The sequence below is a fragment of the Labrus mixtus genome, chromosome 12, assembly GCF_963584025.1.
Source record: "Labrus mixtus chromosome 12, fLabMix1.1, whole genome shotgun sequence".
Taxonomy (NCBI): domain Eukaryota; kingdom Metazoa; phylum Chordata; class Actinopteri; order Labriformes; family Labridae; genus Labrus; species Labrus mixtus.
Window position 1 is genome coordinate 6,424,817 of NC_083623.1, and position 21,847 is coordinate 6,446,663.

At 40.5% G+C, this 21,847-nt stretch overlaps 1 protein-coding gene across 4 annotated transcripts; it reads right to left on the minus strand.

The window, feature by feature from the left end:
• Positions 1–294: 294 nt before the first annotated feature.
• On the minus strand, positions 295–13,738 carry tfap2b (transcription factor AP-2 beta). 4 transcript variants are annotated; one of them, XM_061051659.1, is made up of 7 exons: positions 13,591–13,738; positions 10,975–11,433; positions 9,517–9,571; positions 8,280–8,499; positions 7,784–7,902; positions 6,511–6,652; positions 295–2,370 (listed from the first exon to the last, which is right to left on the minus strand). In XM_061051659.1, the coding sequence occupies exons 1-7, from the start codon at positions 13,636–13,638 to the stop codon at positions 2,082–2,084; spliced, it is 1,332 nt and encodes a 443-aa protein (XP_060907642.1). In that variant the 5' UTR covers positions 13,639–13,738; the 3' UTR covers positions 295–2,081. The 4 variants fall into 4 exon arrangements, with proteins under 4 accessions (XP_060907642.1, XP_060907640.1, XP_060907641.1 ...); XM_061051657.1 differs by having other exon boundaries at positions 8,280–8,523; XM_061051658.1 differs by lacking the exon at positions 13,591–13,738 and adding an exon at positions 11,715–12,118 and having other exon boundaries at positions 8,280–8,523.
• Positions 13,739–21,847: the final 8,109 nt, after the last annotated feature.

Consider the following 21,847-nt stretch of genomic DNA (forward strand, 5'->3'; position numbering starts at 1 on the left):
GTTTTGTAAAGATGCCCAGCCTTTAAATTTGACCCACAACATTAAAAAAAAGACATCACAGTGTCGAGCTGAGTCCGATCTTAATTTCCTTCGCATGCCATCGTCTGCATTTCTGAGCATTTTACTCAGAGGTGGTCATAAATATTCAGTGCAATAAGTTAAGTTAAATACCCTTAACTAATGAACACCATGATTTACATTTTGAATTGATTGAACTGAAAGTGACTCGGGACCTTTGACCCTGATAGCGGGACTCTTTCCCTGCGGGAGAAAAGGCTCGGGCTGCACTCCTCTGCATAATAAAACACATGGTTTATTATCAATGTGATAGAAATGAAATCACTGGACAATTAGAAGCATGTCTACCCATCATCATCATCATCATCATCATCACCATGACAACAGCTCTATAAGAACAGAAAAACATTGGATGAGTCCTGCCCCCCCACACCCACCCACCCACCGGTCGAATCACAGATAAATAGGCCAACTCCTCCAAAGTAGCTGCTGCACCTATTTACACAACCATCCGTTTAAATTAATATAAATAAATATTTACACACATAAATTAACACCCTCTCGCCTCGTGCCACACAAACCTGTTTAACAGATATAACACTCATCACCCAATCTTCATATCAGCAATGCTTTTCTGTGTGAGGACCAGTGACTGTATTAAAGATGGACAACTCCGGCTCAACGCTGTGAAGCAAAAGTGAAGCAAATTACCCCGAGACAAGTGGCGATAACTCTTGGAGCCAGTAAACTGTGCGGTAGATTGCGGAGCTGCAGTATTTGAATTCCCGCTCCTGCCGCTGACCAAAGCTAACATTCTTAAGTCATCGCTGGCAAAGTCAGCGGATGCAGATCTGTTTTTATTTCTGCGATGATCTGAAGCAGACCTTCACAGTTAAATGGACTATAACGGTTTGCGATGTCTTTGAGAGTCTTCACAGTAAAGACCGGCTGGTGGAGCCATGGTATTGCAGTTCCACACCTACACTGCTGCCCCAACAAAAAAAAAAAAAAACATTTTCACAAACAAACCTGCAAAGATCCCTGGGGCCGGCAAAGTCTACAGCAGTGCAGCTTTTTTCTGTCATTAACAGTTATGGACTATGATGACTGGTGATGTCTTTTGGAGCTCATAATAAAGACCGGCTGGTGGAGCAGTGGTCTAGCAGTTCCACCTCTGCTGCTCCCAGACATACACATTTGAACTGATCAACTAACCGGCAAAGACCCCTCAGACTGCAAAGTCGACAGCAGACACTCGTGGTAAAAGATAATAAATGACTGATGATGTAAGAAGCTATAGAGTCTGCACATTTAGAGCCATAGCATTAAACACACATTGAACTTATCGACAAAGTCCCCTGCTATACCGGCAAAGTCTAATGCACAACATCTGTTTTTCTCAAGTAGACATTCTTGTTTTTTGGTGGATATTCATGACTGTAGTGTAGCTCATCTTACCATTCCTCCTATACTCCGCTTCAGAGCTCTGCATTTGTCAAAGGAGCTGTCGATCATGAAGTTATAAATGCAACTAATTTATAAGCAAACATCACAGATAAATGAACACTCACATTAAAACCAGCATGAAGACACCTAACCATAAGTTTGACCCGTTTACCATCTGTTAACATGGAGGAGGCGGAGCTTATAGCCTATACTGCTGCAAGATCTTTTGGCTTCACTTTTTAAGGAGCTGTTCATCTTTTTTTCTACAGTCTATGGTGAGGACAAACACAAGCGCACACTCACGCAGGCACACACACACACACACTCATACACAAAGTCCTTTTGTTGGCTGCTCACAGAGTCTCAGTCTCACAGGATGCAGGCAGGGGGAGCAAATGGATGTAACACAGTAACCACCATGTCCTTGGGGGGGAATGAAAAGAACGTAACACAGATGAAAAAAATTCCTCTGTGATCTCCGACACTGGCCCACGGGGCTGTCCTCCTCTTCCTCCTCGGCCCTGTGTGTGTGTGTGTGTGTGTGTGTGTGTGTGTGTGTGTGGCAGTGGTGTAAAGCTAGACGTAACGGGTTTGTAACACCTCTTCATCCCCCTGCTTCATTTCCTCTGCTTCTCCTCTTTGTCGCCGGCCTTGTTGTCGCCGCCGTGCCGGTTGTTGGGCGGGTTGTTGAGAAACATCTTGTCGAGTCCTTTGAGAGCCTCTGTGAGGTAGTTCTGGAGGGTGGTGAGCGCGGCGCAGATGGCGGGCGAGCCGAAGCCGTGCGTGATGAAGGAGAAGTGGGACAGGCAGCTCTGGATGCCGGGCTCCAGGATGGGGCTGGGCCGGGAGTTGCCCAGGGGAGTCCGGTCCTGGGCCAGCAGGTCTGTGAACTCCTTGCACAGCTGTCTGCAGGGGAGGAGAAAAAAAACAAGACGTCAGGAGGGGATGTCTCTCTTATCCAAAGGTTTTCACACAGCTGCTTTTTGAGGACATTTGACAGCAGCATGAGGTGTCTGTTATTTTGATGACTGTTTTCCTCTGAATATAAAAAATGGAGCTGATGACACAGAATTCTGACTATATGATATCAGAACCCTCTGAAAACTCTTCTACAGCTGTCTCCTTCACTGCACCTGCTAATGCAACAAAAACCTACTTGTCAATATTTAAATCATCAAATTGCAAATTGAATGATCACCCAAACAGTACCACAATTCCTAACAATACTAACACTGTCAGCAAGGCAGTATGTGCAACCTCTGCCTAACTTAAAACCTCATTGAATGCACCAAAGTCAACCACTAACACAGCTCACTGAGAGTCCTCTGTGGGGGGGGAGACAATATTTTGCAGCAGATGTACCTGCAGTTCTTCCTGAAGTGAACTTAACTCAAGTCTAAGAGTTGATGCTGTATGTTCCTGTTTCCCTATCGTTATTCAGATCAGGCCAATCACAACAATTTATCCAAAGTGGGGCGGGGCTAAGTGCAATTCAGGCAATTTCATAACCAACCAAGACGGCTGCTGTTAATGTGGTTTTATCAGAATCTGCGATCATGTCAGTATTAAAAGACGTTGCTGTAGCTCCAGTAATGTACGAATGCTAAACTGTGTCATGCCAAACACCTGTGGAACTAGCGAACTAGGCTGTCAGCCAATAGCTACGTCCCAAGTTTGTTTGGCTCTGATTGGTTGTGAAGGTAGTCAGCACCTGTTTAAAATGCCATATATAGAAGTTCTGGAATTATTTGCAGTTAAGAAAAAGTCAGATTAATGCAAGGCTAAATACATGTCACGTCTGTTCAACGGGAAACCAAAGGAAACACTTTGTGCATCATCAGCGCTGTGATTTTAGATGATTAATAGGAGTTCTCTATTAAAGATAAAGATGGTTGATTCCCATTTTCAGACTTATTTTAGCGATACTCCAATGAAAGTTTTTTTATGCAAGAAAATCTACTTCCCTGTGTAAACCTGTGCGACATAATCTAAAGAAGAAACCCTGTAAGAATATTCCTCTTTTTAAACATATCGCAGTTATTTCCAGTGCATCCTAACACCTGTTTGCATGCAGGTGGGAAACTTCATTTCACTCTATAAAACTTCATTTTCCTCGGGTTTTTCAGAATGCATTTGGGGGAGAACAAAAAAAGAAAAGAAGTTGCATGAAGTTGATGCAATCACTGGCTACAGAATATCCAACGACTGGGTTTGAGTGGCAGCTCTGACAGAGCAGGATTCTCAGTTTGAAAGTATCATCCCCCCAATGAAAGGCCTTCATGGACCAGAAGGCCTGACTCATACGTCTATTACACTTTAGATTAATACATTTCTTCCTCGACTATCAGACTCCATACACATACATTAATATATCATTCACCAGCTAGTTTGACAAATTTTCTTCATGAAGAAGAAAATACTGAACGATGATCCTCTTATTATAAAAATGTCCCCAAGAAAAAACAAGCCAAATGTCCATAGTGCATATTTGAACCACTCCTTTATGCCTGAAAATGAAGTAACTAACTAAAGTAGAAGCATGACAGTTTTACAGTTTGTGTCCTCAACATTCAATGTGGATATTTGTCTGTTATTATGTCTAATTAAATACAGATTGATCTTTAGTTTCACTGCAGAATGAATGTTAAAAATGCACTGAGAAAAGAAAAACCCTCCTTCTTCACCTTGCTGTCCTTGTTAAATTTCAGCAAATCATCTCCTGGTTTTAGGCCTACATTTGATATTCAAGAGACCCCTCTCTCTCTCTCTCTCTCTCTCTCTACTTCTTCGTCTTCTTTACCCCCTCTCTCAGATTTGCACACCCCACAAACACACACACACACACACACACACACACACACTTGCACACCCTGTCAGCGGCCTAAGGGCAGAGCTACAGCAAATGAGTGACAGGCTGTGCGGGCCGAGCCCAGCTGGGGTTAGGGGAGTAGAGAGGAGAAAGCCGCCTCCCCGGGCTACACTGGCGGCCCTCGCTGTTGTTTTTCTGACGACTTGAAACACTTCACTGCTAAATAATGAATTTCTAACAGGCAGCACCGACACACAGTATTGGAACAGGTTTGAATCTGAGCATCAAACATCCACCACCGAGCACACCGTACATACTGAGTACATTGGGATGCACACACACACACACACACACACACACACACACACAGATAGGCAGATGGTTTATGCAGTGCAGGCCAGCAGAAAAGCACTATTTATGCAAGCTAAAAATACGAGCTTCCTGAGGGGATCTTCGTTAGAGGGTGGTACGGCTCTTGGTGCAACCTTTATCACCCAGAAAACTCCAATTCAGGGGAATAAACAGACACAGAATGGGACTATTAATTTATTGGCAGATGGATTTTTTACTTATTTGTCAAGGTAAAAACAGGCAAAGATTTAGAGTATTTCTCTAATTTTATCCACATTTTTTAGATCTACGTCACCTCTGCGACCCCGGTTTCTCTACAAAAAGAAAAATCTACATTTCTTTGTTTTTCAGCTAATCAGACAATTTCTGCTCCAATTCCAAACCCTTCCGCTTAGAAAAACACAACTCAGGGAAATGAATAGAAATAAAAAAAGCACTACCCTGATTGCTTGTTTTAAACATTAAAGAGAGCAAAAATATAATTATTCTTGTGCTTATTCCACATTTTTTAAAAACACATCACCTCTGCTACCTTGTCTTTCCTGAAGAAATCTACATCTTTTGTTGATCAATTTCCAACCCTTTTTGTTTTGTTATCTTCTTTCAGAGGATGTAAAGGAACAAAATGATGACTAGTTAATTTGGGTTATTTTTGCACAAAGTAGAAATAGGCCAACATCTAAATTTATTCTCGGATTCAGTCTTCATTTTTAACTCACAGCACCTCTGCTAGCCAGGCTTCCTTTTAAGAAAATCTACATTTCTCAGTCGCTAAAGCTAATCACACTCTCCTTGATTCAATTCCACAGTTTAACAGCCATAAAAACGGATTAATAAAAGCAACTTTACGAGGAGTCAGATGGAAAATGGTTCCCTTTTAAGACCTGAAGCAGAGGTCAAACATACACCAGCCACCTCAAAGCTCATGTTTTATAATGTCTGAGAGCTGTATAAGGCCCATAAGGTTCATTTATACACGAGCTAAAGGTTATTCTGTGCAATGAGCCGCTTGTAAAGATGTGAAGTTGTGCAGTTGCATGCAAAGTGATGAGATTGAATTCAATATATTTCATCCTTTATCCAGGATCTCAAATAAATCACAGTCATAAGGTGAAAATTGATGACCTGATACTTTCAATTTAGTTACAATAAAAATATATTTGACTGTAATGTGGGTTTTTTACTCAGGCCTTTATAATGAATTTAACTTCCCTTATTCTTCAGTATGAATATTTTCCAATCAGCCCTTTTAAATTACAGGTCAAATCCATATCCAGTGTGATGTGTTTCATTAAGAAAATCTCACCCTCTTTTGTAAATGTCAGTGCATATTCACTGTATTCCCAAAGAGGAGTGGGTGCAATATATAGAGAGGAGGATATGGGAGGTTTGCACCCTCGGGCAGAGGCCCTAGGAAGGGGGGCATACAGGCCCCATGACAATGAAAAAGAGTTTAATTTCACAAGGATTCCTTCCATCAGAAATGTACTTACTGTCAGAGGGTGCTGACCTTTTTTAACCTTTGTATGTTGATCTGTTATTTAAATCATCAGCAACAAAAACCTGAAATATAAACCTTTACATCTCTACACTTTTCTTTTATTTAAGTCGTTGTTTTCCCCATCAAATCCTGTATCTCTGTCTGGCGTCTGATCCTTGTACTCGTTAATTTTCGTGAAGCTCTGCTGTCTAAATGTGTCTATAGATACTTGAATTCCTCATATCAGCGATTCAACAACAGCTGGTGTTATGGTTTAATCTCATTCCGCCGGTCTCTCTTCCTGTATACCACACAGCAGCAGACACGTATTATATTGCCTCTCTGACAGACTCTATAAAGACTATATGGACGAACAGGATCTAATCAAACGCTCCATCACACTCACTTTGTCGCCAGCAGCATGTTTTTCCGCGTGTGCAGCTCGTTGGGGTCCGCGTGCTGCCGGTTGAGGTACTCGCTCACGGCTTTGGTGGGGAACTCCGTCTCGCAGATGTAACCGAAATCCCGGGCCAGGTGCACCGCTTCACCTGAGGGGGGGGAAGGTGAAGGTGTGGTGTCAAGACAATTGAAATATAAAATACAGACGAACAAGAAGTCACAGCCGATGTTAAAAAGATTTCAGCTCACTTCAGAGGGTCTTTTGACCTCCCCGCCCTTTAATAACCCACCTTCTTATGCTTTCCTTTTTATCATTAATCATGTCCACTGATTAGCCTATTTGTTTAAAAATTACACGCTAATATCCCTCCGCTGTCTTCTTTTCAGGTGACGCAAAAACGTAGTCCTATGTATTAGCCTACTCTTATCATTTATCAGATATACCTACGTTATTAAACATTTTAGTTAAAATATCAATGTGTCAGGGTTAGCTAATGAGCTTATCATCAGCCCTTTTCAACGGGCATGTTATAACAAGTCCCTTAACTAATCAAAAAAAAAACTTAAAACATACCATAAAATAATACAAAATATAAATGAATTATTTTATATATTATATTAAATAAAGTCCAGAAACAGTGGTAAAACTCGCAGTTCCATTGGGTGGAAATGAATGCCAGGTGCATATTAGGCCTACATATTCAATTTTGGATCTATTTTATTACGCCCTTCGCAAAAACTTAAACTTAATCTAATAAGTAACGTAAGAATATGTAGCCTGTTTGGTATTTTCAAAAATATAAATCTTATTTTCTTTCATTATAGTGCTCGCTATAAAGTCTAAATAAGAATATAATGATCTTGAAGTATTGCTCTGGGCAACAAGTTGACCTAAGAGAAGCAAAGAGAGCACACTTTTCAGAGCTGTTTTTTTTTAGCAGGTAGGTCTCACGTGCAAAAAATCATCATTTAAGTAATTTAATTCTCCTGCCTCTACTTTCTCAATAGTGGGTATGTTTTTCCCTTAAGTTCCTTTTTCTTCTTCTTCAGCTTCTGTTAATAACACAAGCTATTGTCATTTCTAACGCTCTGAGGATCATGACCTTTTGTGATCTTAGTTTGGCCTGATCCTGACTTCATGTCGCTCTCATGGGAAGATAACAAAATGAAAGGTATACATTTCTCTTTTTTGCAACATCTACCCTTGACAGCGAAAAAAAAAACCCGTTTCTATTTATTGTATTATTATTTTGTGAAAAAAAAAACATGAACCCAGTCACCTTCTACTAGAGATGTTAATAACGTGACGTTGGCAGCTTTGCGTCTTCCGGCAGGTAAATTCAGTCCAATCTTCTCCAGCTTCTCTCGCAGACATTTCCCTCCGTTTTTAGACTTTGCTCTGGAGAAGAAAATCTAATCAGTACAACTCTGACAAAATATGAAGAAATGATTCAATAAGACGTACAGAACTAACCCTAACCCTGTTATATTTAGCTTAATAAATGACCAATAGTAGCTGCACAGTTTTGGAAACTTTTATTAAACAGAAGTCATGAGCTTTGTGCTCAATTTGTCTCCAGAGGTTTGGTTTGTGTTAAATTGACTGTGGGCTGTAAATGGCACAGATTCTGATACTTTACAGCTCCGGCTTTAATTAATATCTACCTCTTAATATTTAACGATCCACAAGTTTTTTTTTTTTTTCTTTTTCTTTTTCTTTTTTACATCCACAGTTCTGCCTGAGCTTTCAACATGCTCCGAGGCTTGCAGTCGTACCTTCTCAACACGCCCCCCAACAGGGAGGCGTTGAGGCACTCGGGCGGGGACAGTCTCCTCTGCACCTCCCCTACGGTCACTTTGTACTTGGAGGTGGAGCTGAGCAGCGACAGGCGGCCCGGTACCGAGCAGAACACCTCGTTAATGTTCACGGTCACCCCACCGATCAGGCCGTCCTTCCCGAGCATCAGGGAGCCCATGTTCTTTTGGGGCATGGGGACTGAAAGAGGAAAAATGATTTGCCCTTTAAAAAAACAGGTGAAAAAACGGGATTAAGACAAGTTGTCAATCTATGAACTGAGGCCTTTTTGTTAAACTTTGTTCAGTAGCCTATATGAGACCTAATGAAGCCCCCCCCCACGCGCCGGGCATTTGCTGTTATTTAATGTCGCGCGACATTCTCATTACAATATTATCGATTGTTGATTGGCTCGCGCTCTTAAATCGCATTAACCACCTCCCTGTCTTTTCTCCACGGCCGGTTTAACTCCCACCAGCCATCACTATAGATGCTCCTTCAATCCTGGGTGTTAATGCTCGCGCTAATGGCGTTAAAAAAAAAGAAAAAAAGAAGAAGCCAGTCAGCCTCGTGCATGCATGCAAGCGTAGGGGCCAGTTGTGAGGGGGTTTTTGATGGCTCCACGGGGGATAATACCGCAGATTAGCTCTAAACGAGCTCACGAGATCTCCGTGAGCGGTGCCATTTATTACATCAGCGGCTTAAATGCCCCGCGGGGAGCTCAGTCACTCAACATCCCGTAACTAAATCACGGCACATCATCAGAGCGACAGCATGGCAGCCCTGTCAGCGACACACTGCCTGCCAGTCAATACCCCGGGATCGTTAACCCTCCTTTCAACCTCTCATCACCGACTCCAAAAAAACACGACATTTGACAGCCCAAAAACGTGGAAATATGCTGCTCCTGGTACAGTGTAGGTACAACATGTGTCCAGATTAACCTTTTTATTATTGAGACATTGATTCTTACCAGAAATAATAAATTTATATCATGTAATAAAAAAATATATTAAATAACCAATTAATGGAGGGGAAATAGCCATTTTACACACAATCCTCAAAACATTTCAAAGACGAATAAAAATGTTTGACAGGTTTTATTTGATAGGCTGTTTATGATCAGCTCAGAAGTAGTCGTTTTTTTTAATCGCAGAATTGCAAATGACTGTTAAAAAGAATGGAGACAAACATGTCTATAAATGAGTGTGTTCCTACCTTTCTTTATTACTGATTGATCCAGGATGTTCGTCCCGTTGGTGTCGTCAATTGTCTGTTAGGAACAAGATAAACAAATGTTTATATAGTCTGTTTCAATCAAGAGGATCCATACTGTAAAAAACAACAAGCTTCAACAAGACAATGCTTTATACTTTAAATATGCCAACTGGATTTATTTCCCGGTTTTGAAACTCTAAAGGTGTTTGTTTAGTCAGAGCAAACAAATCTGTCTTGTAATGACTTCTGTCTCTTTCTTCGTAATAATGTGGCTCATCGAGAAGATGCTGTTCCAACTGTTTCAAAGCCTCATTCATCAATCTCATTCATCATCCAGCGAGATAAATTCCCTCTTAAACAGACCTGATGTCGCCATAATTGCTGCACGCCCGTGCAAAACAAGAAAAAAAACAAAGAATTTGTTGAAACAAATTTATGTGGGGTTAATATATGCATGACACAAAAACGAGAGAGCCAGAAATGAGAATCTATTGTGGAGGTTAAATGGCAAACAATTCGTGATGGTAGAGCCCTGAGGGGGGAACGAGGAGAAGATGAAATCCTACACAGCTTAATATAAAGTCTTCCAGCTTGCTTTTGTATGATTTGCACATCAGCAGCAGCGATGCTTACAAAACAATCTACATGTTGTGAGAAAAGGAACATTCAATTTCTTAAATATCAACAAGAAGAAAAAAACAGGAGCAGCAACGCTACCATGGATACATGGTAGAAATAAAAAAAAACACATAAAAAAAAAAAAGGACTTTCAAAATTAAATCTAATTTTAAACACATAGGTACTATTTGTTCCCCAAATTACATATAACAGCAGATCCAGAACTTTCCGTTTTAAATGGCCCTATTGAATAACCTTAAGACAGCAAAAATGATTTGAATTGAAATTTGCAAAAGCTACATTTGAGCTGCATGCAGCAGTTTTTATGGCTAGTATTTTTTTGTTTTTCACATATCAGCATCTCCTCATCAAAGTAGAAGTCTCAGGTCTGTGCAGACAGTGTGTTGAGCTGAGGGCCATTTAGTTTGAGGCTACAGCTGCTGAGAGAGTCCAGCCCTGAGGGAGCTGCTCTGAGATCACTGACCTTTACTCTGAAGGACCGGAAACATGCAGAGACAATGGAAAGGACGAATGAAATATAACAAGAAAAAGCTACCACTTAAACTCTATTTTTATTAAGTATTAGGGAAACATATATTTGTTGTAGTTAGCCTAAATGTTGAGTAAATATAAACATTTAGGACTTCTGTAAACAGCTGTAGCCACATTTACTATAGAAGGCTATTTATTTATATATCTGCTATTTAGCAAACGTGAAAGTATGCTAAATGCACCTCACAATGTGATCTAGCCTACTGGATTTTGTGGAACCTTTTTTTTGGGATGTAGGCTAATTAAAATCCTTAATTGAAAAAAAACAAAGGGGTCTATTTGTCTCACCTGTACATCTTCCATATGCAGCCCGTGCAGTAGTCCATCTCCCATCCCGGGCTCCAGTCCCGGATGAGCGGAGTGCAATAGCACATCAGGCCGCCTCACGCCTCCGTAGTCCCTCCGCGGGTCCAACCCGGACAGCTGCGGCAGCGACGCCCGGGGCTGAGCCAGCAGACCGGAGCTCTCCATCCGGTCTCCGGTCATATCCTGCCGCTGCCGAGCCCCCCACGCGCCCTGCTGGCTCTGGTGCAGGGAGTTCAGGGAGTACGGGTCGCTGACGTGGGAGTACGGGTCCTGGCTCTGGTAGTGAGCGAGCGGCTGGTACGGCGGCGGGAAGTACGGGGGCTGGAAGTCCGAGGAGGGCGCGTGAGACAGCGGCGGGGCGCTCGAGTAGGGTCCCGCGTGCGACACCGAGCCCAGCTGGGACAGGCGCGAGCTGTGGCTCGAGACACCGTCATGCCGGTCCTTGAAGAGGAGGAGGAGAAGAAGAAAATGTTACACATGGAAACTGGAACGATTTGAACAAAACTAAACAAATTGGAGGCCTGAACCAAGATGCGTTTGTTGGAGGAATTTCGCCCCTGGTGATGCAGCCTAAACAAACTGACACTGAATGTCCTGAAGAAGAAAAAAAAAAAAAAAATAAAGCCTCGAGGAAAATATCACAGCCTAATTTAAAAAAATGTCTCAAAACGAAACTTCCTTGCAATATCCAGCGATTCTGTAACACAGAGAGAAAAACTCACCGCAGTGGAGTAGGAGTGAACTAACATCTGTAAACCGTCTGCTGCTCTCTCGGGCAGGCTTAGAGTGAAACAGCAGGGTAGAAAAGACCGTTGTAGCCCGGGATGACTAAACTCATTCCAGGTGAAACGCAACTCGTGTGTTTTCTGCAGGCTCGGCCCGGTCTACTAAAGCTCCATGCAGAACTCTTCCTCCGCCTGGAGCTGCAGCCTCTCTGACTGTGAGCAACCGAGCGCGCACGCCTCTACCCCCGGTCCTCGGTGTAATTGTTATTCATGACTGAGACTTACAGGAATATTAATGTGCGCGAAGGCAGAGGGGGGGAGACTGGGCGACACATGGAGCGTGAAGCCTCTCGCGCAACCGTGAGTGACGTTTAAATTCCGTGGAGGGCTGAATCGAGGCGCGAGCAGCAGGAGATAGAAAGGGAGTCTATCACTGGAGAAAGCGTAACAGAGGGGACAAGACCCGTGAGGAGTCCCCCCTCCTCCCCCCCCTCCCATGACAAAAATATAACACACTTTTTGGGTCTTTTTCTAGCAGAATCTGACACAAGAAAAGTACACTTTGTTGCCTTTAGAGACACTTTGGCACGAGTAGACTTTGACGTCATAAAACCACCAACAATACCAGCAGGACCCTCAGAGTCAATAATGACTCTTATTATGGAGACCATGGTGAAATGTTACGATCATAGCAGATACAGCCATTAAAAAGAAAATGGGTTTCTAACATAATAAATCAGCATGGACAAAAAAAAACTTAAACAAAAGTCGCAATTTCTATTAATTCCCATGCATTTTACATTAACTACAGCATGCAAAAAACAACAATCCTCCTAAATAAAAGGGGTCTCATGTTGTGTTGCAGCTGCCTTCATTAGTCTGCTTAAAAAAACCACACTCGAGACACTATACAGGGCGCACGCGGGGCTCGTGTGAAACGGTGTCACGAGTCAAAGGAAGCGATTAAACTTTATATTGTAACCCTCTTTGCCCTCTTGCTTGACTTGTTTAACAACATCACACAGCCTCCCCTCCCTCGCGCCGTGGGAGAATAGCCATGTGCGGCACGAGACAAGGGGTTTCCCACCGGGCTGAGCCGAGGGGCCTCGCGAGTTGCCCTTTTTTTTTTTTTTTTTTTTTACCCCATTCAGCGCGAGCCGGAGCAGGACGTCGCCCCCGCGCGCGGCGGTATTTCTTCCCTCAGCTCGTTTAAAACAAAAATTATTGTTCTGGGATGAAAGCCAGAATGATTTACATATTCCGACACACACACCATCGTCCTTTGACCCAGCGCTTCTCTCACTTATGTTTTATTTTACGCTATAATTTAAAATCTAAAACCAAACCAAATTTTTAAAACATGATTTTGCACCTTTATTGATCTATTTTTATAAAGTATTTCTTACCTCTTTAAGAGCAGGTGGTTTGAATAATGGTTAGTTTTATAGCACTTAAAATATGAATTTGCAAAAAATAAAAATAAAAATTGGAGATCATGATGCAATATTAAAAATGTTGAAAAAAATATACTGGAAATTAGTCATCCGATTTAAAATATTGTATTTTAATTTTATCCTATCTTTAAAATAAAAAGCAAATAGAACTGCACAATTAAAGATAACAAAGAATATTTTCAGAAATTGAAGAAAACATGGGCTAAATTTCTGTCTGAACGAAATAACCATGTGCTGAAATGTCCCAACATTCAGATTTTGAAAATCCCCTTATCACAAATTAAAAGGCCCTTAATCCTCCTGCACAAACATCCCACTTATTTTAACAATTTTGAACACCGCATTATTCCTCAAAGTATGAAACACGTGTACATATGTCCTCCTCCTTTAAAACACACACAGATGGACGGCAACGTTACCTCGTAAATATCTTCATACTTGACATTCTCAACTAGTTTCCACAGCATGGTCGCTTCTCCGGTGTCGGTAAACCGAATGCAGCCAAGTGAGGAAGAGACGTCTCATCTCTCTCTCTCTCCCTCTCTCTCTCCCTCTCCCTCCCTCCCTCTCTCTCTCTCCGCCCTCTGTAGAGTCAGCCAGGCTTTGTGAATGGGGAACTCCTGCACAGACTCCACTACTGCTAAAGAGGAGTGAGGCTACAGCAGCAGGAAGCTTCCATGTGTGAGTAAAAGAAAACAAAGAAAACAATGCATGTTTTATTTATCGTGCATTTCTGTAGTTTCCAAAATAATAACATGGCCGGTTAGCTAAAGCCTTTCATGTATTGTACTCACAGATGGACAACTTTGGAAGACACTGAATTCAAGCATGTGGCAATGTTTCTTACAATAGGCCTACATGAATGAATATAAGGACATGAGTATCACAGGAGTCACTTTGTAAGACACAGAAAGTACAGAAACCTCTCTATGCTGCACACAAAGATTAAACATGTTAAAGCAAGAAGAGAGCAGGGATAACTCCTGCACATGTTTCGCACATGTATAGGGAACAACAATGTTTGATGGTTTAGTAGTGATTGATATTTTGATTTGCTGTCATTTAGCAGTGCACCATCACTACTGACATGACAAACACATGACAAAAATAGTCGATGCGTAGCTTTAAAAAACAATTCTTACTGGAAGTACTCATTCAATTACATTCAATTCAAACAACTTTATTAATCCCTCTTGGGGCAATTAGTGTGGAGCAGCCCGTACACATGAGGGGAAAAAAAACGTAAACAAAGACAAGTCGACATACAAACAACAGATTACACAAGGAGTTAAAACACAAGACCTTAAGGAGACACTAATATTAAACAGACTGATTAGAGGTCAGCCAGACTGAATACAAAATGAAAACACTAGAATGATCAGTCAAATAAAAGATCTGTGGCACTAAAAAGATCATGATATCAAACTCAATTTTATTCTGTTTTTGCAAGATGAATGTGCAGAACTTCACAATCATTGTGCCACTTCCCCTCTATGCTGATGATATTGAACTTTACGATGCTGGTTCAGCATCAAAACACGTTTGTCATTGAGTCGTCATTGTCTCAACTGTGTTTGTTTTGTGATGAGAACTATGACAGGGAATCTCTCTCAGTATGAAAAGACTATTGTTGGGGACGCCGCTAGCCTAGTGGTTAATGTGCCTGCACCATGTACAGAAGCTGTGGTCCTCAAAGCAGGCATCCCGGGTTTGAATCCGACCTGTGACTACCTTCCTGCATGTCATTCCCCTTGCTCTCTCCCTGATTTCTGACTTTACCCACTGTCCTAACTCTCAATAGAAATATAAAGTCAACCTTAAAAAAATACAATTTTCCAGTTATAGTGCAAACCATGCAGAGTTGAAATGTAACTAACTTTACATTTACTCAAGAAAAACGCTGAGAAATGTGTTTTTACTCTGATATTCTATTCACACAATATGTCATACCTCTTCTTCATCTCTTTACCTCACTGCACTCATTTCAAAGCTAACTGCAGAAAACCATTGTTTGCATCTGCGTAAGACTTCACCCCTACCTGTGTATTGATGGCAATAATTGGAACATAGGAAAAAATTGGAAAATTGCCATTACACTAACTTTACAACATACTCTGCATATTTAGATGATAAAAGTTAATGAAAATACAATATGTTATCAGGTTAAGTCATTGGTTCTCTATCTTTTTCTGTCCTGTTCCCCACCCTCCCACCCTTGAAGGGCCAAAATACCATCATGATTGTGAAAATTAATTTTTCACATTTTCCCACAATAGCATTTTTTGACCCTTTCTATATCCGCTCATCATATCTACTTCAAATACTAACATTAATGTATCTAAAAGATTTCATATTCCTGTTTTCTTTTTTTTACTTAGTAAGTAACACAACAAAGTTTCAACTGCATTATCTTCTCTGCTTATTTATTTGAGGATGTAATCACAGATACATAAGCTGTAAGCCTAAATGAGTGATCATTTAAAGTTCTAACAAAAGGGATTGTGCCACATTGAAATACAAAGACAGCTACTAGCAAGTCCCGCCTCTGACAAGGAAAATAGCCAAGCATCATTTAAGATTTTGGCTTTGGCATCTGTGTTGGCCAATCAGATTTCAATGCGTACACCACTGTCATTGGATTGACAACATGTCTTACTGATTTATTAAAAAGACAGGGTTTGCTGTCCCTTTACCTTCTTATCTTTCTATATATTGGGGAATAAATAGTTAAAGCTATACATTCAGCATTTAAGTTTAATTTACAGAAACAGACAATAAAAATAACAGGAGAAGTTTTCCATTAGTTTGACATTACCTTGAAACAGCCTTCAATTCTTCCCTGTGAGCATTGATCCAAGTGTGAGTAAACTGCTCCCCCTAGTGTCAGAAGAGTAAGCATGCACCCAACCATCAAACTGTAATCTGTGAAATAACTGGCCTCTATTAAGCAAGCTATATTGTTTTGCAACAGATTCAGTGTTTTAAAATCAAACATTATAACCATTGATGGTTTATACCCTCAAACCCTCATAGAGTTATTTGCAATCAGTGAATATGGCTTTGCAGTAAAACTATCTTTTGAGTCTGAATTTTCATAATTTGAGCAGCATTTAAAAACCTAGTTTCAGTTGCAGAAGTTAAACTCTCATAATGTTTTGTGCGTGTGATTGTGTGTGTGTGTGTGTGTGTGTGTGTGTGTAAGTGAGAGTGTGTGTGTGTGTGTGTGTGTGTTCTCTCTTACATGTCTGCCATGTTTAAGCTCCTTTTGATGTATGATACAAAAAAGTGCCACAGAGAATCATAGACATGAATGTTTAAAAAATCACGGCTGTTCTCATGTTCACTGGACTGACCTGCTGCCAAACATTCACCCATCCCCACTATCTAGCTCTCCTTCCACACACGCATGGACACACAGACACACACAGACACACACAGACACACACACACACACACACACACACACACACACACACACACACACACACACACACACACACACACACACACACACACACGGTGGGACATATGACTGTCAGCGATGGCAGATGTCCTGACAGTCTGGAGGTCTGGAGGCATGTTTGTGGTCGTTGTCCTGCAGGGCTTTGACACACGATGTATCAGCATACATTACAAACACAACATGTAACACACAAAACACACACAGCTAACACAACACACACACACACAAACACACACATATCACACACATGCCACAGTATTTCTGCTCAATCTGAGCTCTGCTGCATGTTTGGAACAATCAACACAAAAAGCAATATCCATCTTAACTTTCATTTGAAGTGTGATGCAGGGCGAGGCTGATACTTGTGACTGCGCCCATTTCAGGCCTTTTTTTTATGTTTTTAATTTCCTGGCCTTTTGATTTCCTCTGGTGAGGTGTATTCCCCATGTTGTAATGCCTTGGTTGATTGGTTAATTTAATGACTTAATGTCATGCCTAGGATCTTCCAGATGCATCACTAGACAGGCTTTTGTTATTCTGAATATAAAGCTGAAAGACAGTGGAATAATCCTTTAATCATTTAGCCACTTCTATCATGTCATGGAGTAAAAGCAGAGGAAATTTAACAACTTAACTACTTTATTTTTTTGCTTGTTTCCATCTTTGAGTCCCGGGTCCTGTCACTTTTGTCTCTTTCTTCGTCAAAGAGAAACCATCAATACCTTCAATACAATTAATAAAATGTGGTGCAGTGTTTGCTTGTTTGTGATTGTATCAATGAAAAGGCAAAACCCCTGCAGCGTCCTTGAGAAAGCGAGTTTATATAAAGTTTGCTAACTATTTTTGTTGGTGGTTTAATGAAAAAAAAAGTTGTTTTTATTGTATCATTGTATCCTCAGTGTTATGTGGTTTAATGATAGGCCCACTGAACGCTCTTTATTCAGACTTTGAGAGCATCAATGAGCTGTTTAATGAGTCATTCTTTTGATCATAATAACCCAGTTTAAATTGTGTTAGGGATTAAAATGTAGTAAGAATATCATTTCATTTTCTGTTTACAATGATCGTTTCTACTCCTACACTTAGACACTAAACTCAGACTGAAGCTGCAGTACAGCTGCTGACCACTAGGTCGCACTAGAGCACCACAGAAAGCACGGAGGCCAAGAGAGGCGACAACACCGTACAGACCTGATATAGTCTGTAAAATTCTAAATGATTTAAACCTGATATTGTGAGTAATCGGTCTTAAAAATATATTTTACCAAAATTTGTTGGAATTTCTTTTATCAAATTGTAAAGAAAAGGAACACATTTTGATATCACTTTAGGAAAATCATGAATAATACCATGACTGATGACTATCCCATTTAGCTGCTTTACTTCCACTGTTCTGGTATTAAGCATGTTGGCTCACTGATCTGTCTTACTTTGAATAAAACAGACCAGTATTAAAGGTAAAGCCTGCTTTTCTTCTTCTTCAGATCGGCTGCTTAAACAGCCCCTTAGTACACACTCACAGACTCATGACATCTTATAATAAAAAAAGAAGTTAACAAAACACTCCCATCAATAAATACCCAGTTATTCTTCTATCTGAGCTTCCATTTGTACATGTCAACAGAGGCCATCTTTATCATTTGTGGTTTGTTTGATACAAATAAAAACATGTCTCACCTTAAAGCTCCTGCAAGAAACTCTTGGGGTTTGTTGTTTTTGGCGCCCCCCTGTGGTTTAAGTATATTTATTATCTCATGCTGATCTCTTCCTGTACACATATAAGTAGTGTTTTGTAATACAATAACAGTCATCCTTTATTCATTTTTGTGTCTAACATGCCACTCACATGCATATATTGCATAGACACCCTGTCCATCATCAGCTCTTTATCGCTTCGTCTGACACCTAACCCGCAGCAGGGGTGACAGGTATATAAAAAAGAACTATATAGAAATAATCAATCTTAATGCTGAAGGTTTCTACTGCTTTTAGAGGCATCAGAGTACATTTCAGTCTGTTTCATTACGAACTCAAAACTCCTCACAGGAGCTTTAATAATGATATCCATTCGATCTGCAGAGTCCCTTTGCACCTTTAAGAAAAAGCTAAAGACCCAGCTCTTTATGAACACCTACTGTACAACCTCAATGATGATGATGACGATGGTTTTGATATTATTGATGATGATGATGGTAATGACGATGATTTTGTTTGATAACGATGTTTTCAAGATGGTTCCTATACTGATTAGAACTCTTGAGAACTGCCGTCAATGTTGTGCAATGCCTGTCAGCTCCTGACATTCTACATTTTTTAAATAAACCAAATAGCATACACATCAATTTTCCTCCCAGGATCCAACAGAGAGCAGTTGTACTAAATAGAGAACATTGAGTTTATGTCTTTCAGCAGGTCTCGTAAGGGTCTGAGTGAATTGCAGGATCTGTGTGCGTGCATCAGTTGACGGAGACAGACGGTACAGCAGGTGAGGAGAAAAGGCCTAAAATGTTCCTGGGACTAGAAAAAGGGATCAGGACAGAGGAGGAAGAGGTTTTAGCAGAGTATGAGCAGGAGGAGGAGGAGGAGGGTTAGAGCTTCAGAGGAGACAGACTGGAGAGAGACGGGGCTTAGAAGTTGTCAGAGGTTCGGTATTCGTGACTGTGGGGCTCAGTCAGCGGGAGTTACGGTCCCTCTGAGACCTCACACTGTTTAACTCACTTCTATAGAAATGGCAGGATTCATTGCGTGCGTTTCTGGGTTAAAGATGTGGATTTTTTTTTTGTGTGTTTTTCTGAATGTCAAACCCTTTTTAGTCGATGCACAAATATCGACTCTGCATTGGAATGAGTTGTGTATTTAATTGCATTCAATCCCGAATAAACAAAACATGCTGCAGGATGGTGAAATTGGAAAAAGTGGTGATAAGAGAGCCTGCATTGTGCTATAATCAATACCCTGTGTGAATAATGCATCATCCGCCCCATCACATTATGCATTGCTGATGTCAAACTTGTGATTCATTCTTGTTTGTTTCGTCAATGTACAGAAACTCCGGCACAGGCAATGAATCGATTTCACTTTCCAGCTCGTATTTTTTTTTTTTTTTTTTTTTTTTTTTACAAAGCTGCCTCTTATTATTCAGATTCAGGGTCAGCGCGGACGCCTATCACACAGATAACATGATCATCATGTAAATAATAACAAAGAAAAGTGTGTGATTAAGTTGCTTTCTGTGAGCGCTCGGTTTGCATATGTGTAGCTGTAGCTCCGTGTGTGTGTCGGTGTATACTGTATGCATGTTCAGACTTATTTGTTGCCGCTCATATCCTCCACTGAGATGCAGCAGCAACCATCAAAGAGCCAATTTAGAGAGCTGCTGTGCTTCATGTGCATCCCTCTGTTACATCTACACATACACACTAGGAGAGATATATTCACACAGTTTGATTACATGTGCGCCTGGTATCTATAAAGACACGGAAATTATGATTTAAACATGTCATTTTTCAACACAAAAGCAAGGTAATAGCCTGCGCATATTTACATCTGTAGCCTAGAAAATGCTAGTTTAAACATATTGCCACTTGCTGCCCTGAACGCAACATTTCAGTACCCTGAATGGTGCGTTTGTGTCACACAGACTTCCTGTTGTAGGAAGTGTAGGGAGGAAACATTTTCTTCAGGCCTTAATGAAATGTTCAGTCAGGTACAAAGTTGTCAAGTAACAAGAAGATTACTTGTTTATATGAATATATCAGTTGATGGTACTTGGGGGGGAAAAAAAGCTGGAAACCCCATGCTGTAGTTTGTTTTTGATTTTAAGAGAGGATTTTGGATCAAGATGTTCTAATGAGTAAAAGCCTGAAGCAATGAAAAAGCTCTTCTTCTGCTTCCTTTGACAAAACCTGAACATGATTAATAAATACCAAGCCGTGAAGTGAATATTCGATCATTTTGGAGTCTAGGAGGGCCACCTGTAGTTAAGTAACGGCAGATAAAAAAAGTAGGCTAATCACGTAAAAAATAGCCTATATATTACAAATATTCAAAAGTTCTAGTCCAATACTAAATATAGTGTATGGATGTTGTATTACTTCTTAAGTCTGGCTTACATTTCCAAAGACGTACCATAAAAATAAGCTCACCATGTAGAAACGAGCTTAGCTAGCTTTAGCAGCAGCTCGGTGACTTGTCTTGTTGAAGAGTATTTGAGAAACGTTTCTTATTTTTAAAAACATGCAACTGTTTTTTTTTTTATTAATGGTTAACATTTGACCCTTCGACACCAAAAAAATAGCCCCAAAAATATGTGTTGGTAAAAAAGGCTAACATTTTGCTAGCTTTCTTTGGCTAACCTTCATTCTCTGCTAGCATTGCACTGTTGTCGCAAGCTAGGTTAACATTAGCAGCTCAGCGTCCTGTTTTCCCTAAAGACAGTCTGAGAAAACTACAGTTTTGGATTTTATGGAACTGCTTTTTAGTTTTTACAACTCTTAACACAAAAAGTGGCAGTAAAGCATGATCGCTAACACTATGCTAGCTTTGACTAACTCTGTTCTCTACTAGCACTGCACTGTTGTTGTTAGCTATTGTCACACATATGATTCATGAAACATTTCTTCTCCATACTAGGTGAATGTTTTGAAGGAGAAGAGCCAAGTGGGCAATATATTTAGGGGGGGGGGGGGGGCTTGTAATTTTATCAGGAAAGTGCAAAAACAATGACCTTCCAATTCAGTATTTTAGTTAGTAGGCTATCCGAAGCATTCACAGATCTTAATAATTCAAATTACTTTAGACATGAAATGACATTTATAAGCAAAATCTGCTCTGGGTTTATTACCACATTAGGTCTTTGATTAATCATTTAGTCTTTAAACTCAGGGTTACAAAATCACAGTTCTAAACAGCAGATATGAAATCTTTACATTACTTGTTTTGTCTGATCAACGCAACAAAAAAAAAATAACTGGATCAAAACGTAAACAAATGAGAGCAAAGCAGCTAAGCCTCATGTTTGAGAAGCTTAAACAGAATTTCTAATATTTTGTTCTTGATCAATGATGAATGCTTATTAAAAATGTTGACCGGGATTATCAAACATGAAGCAAAATGTCAGTGCAAGTGCATGGTAGGACTTCCTGTAGTTGTTTTTTGGGTCTTACTTTGCACGTTTGCTTTGATCCTTTAATTATAGTGTTCAAATGTTGATA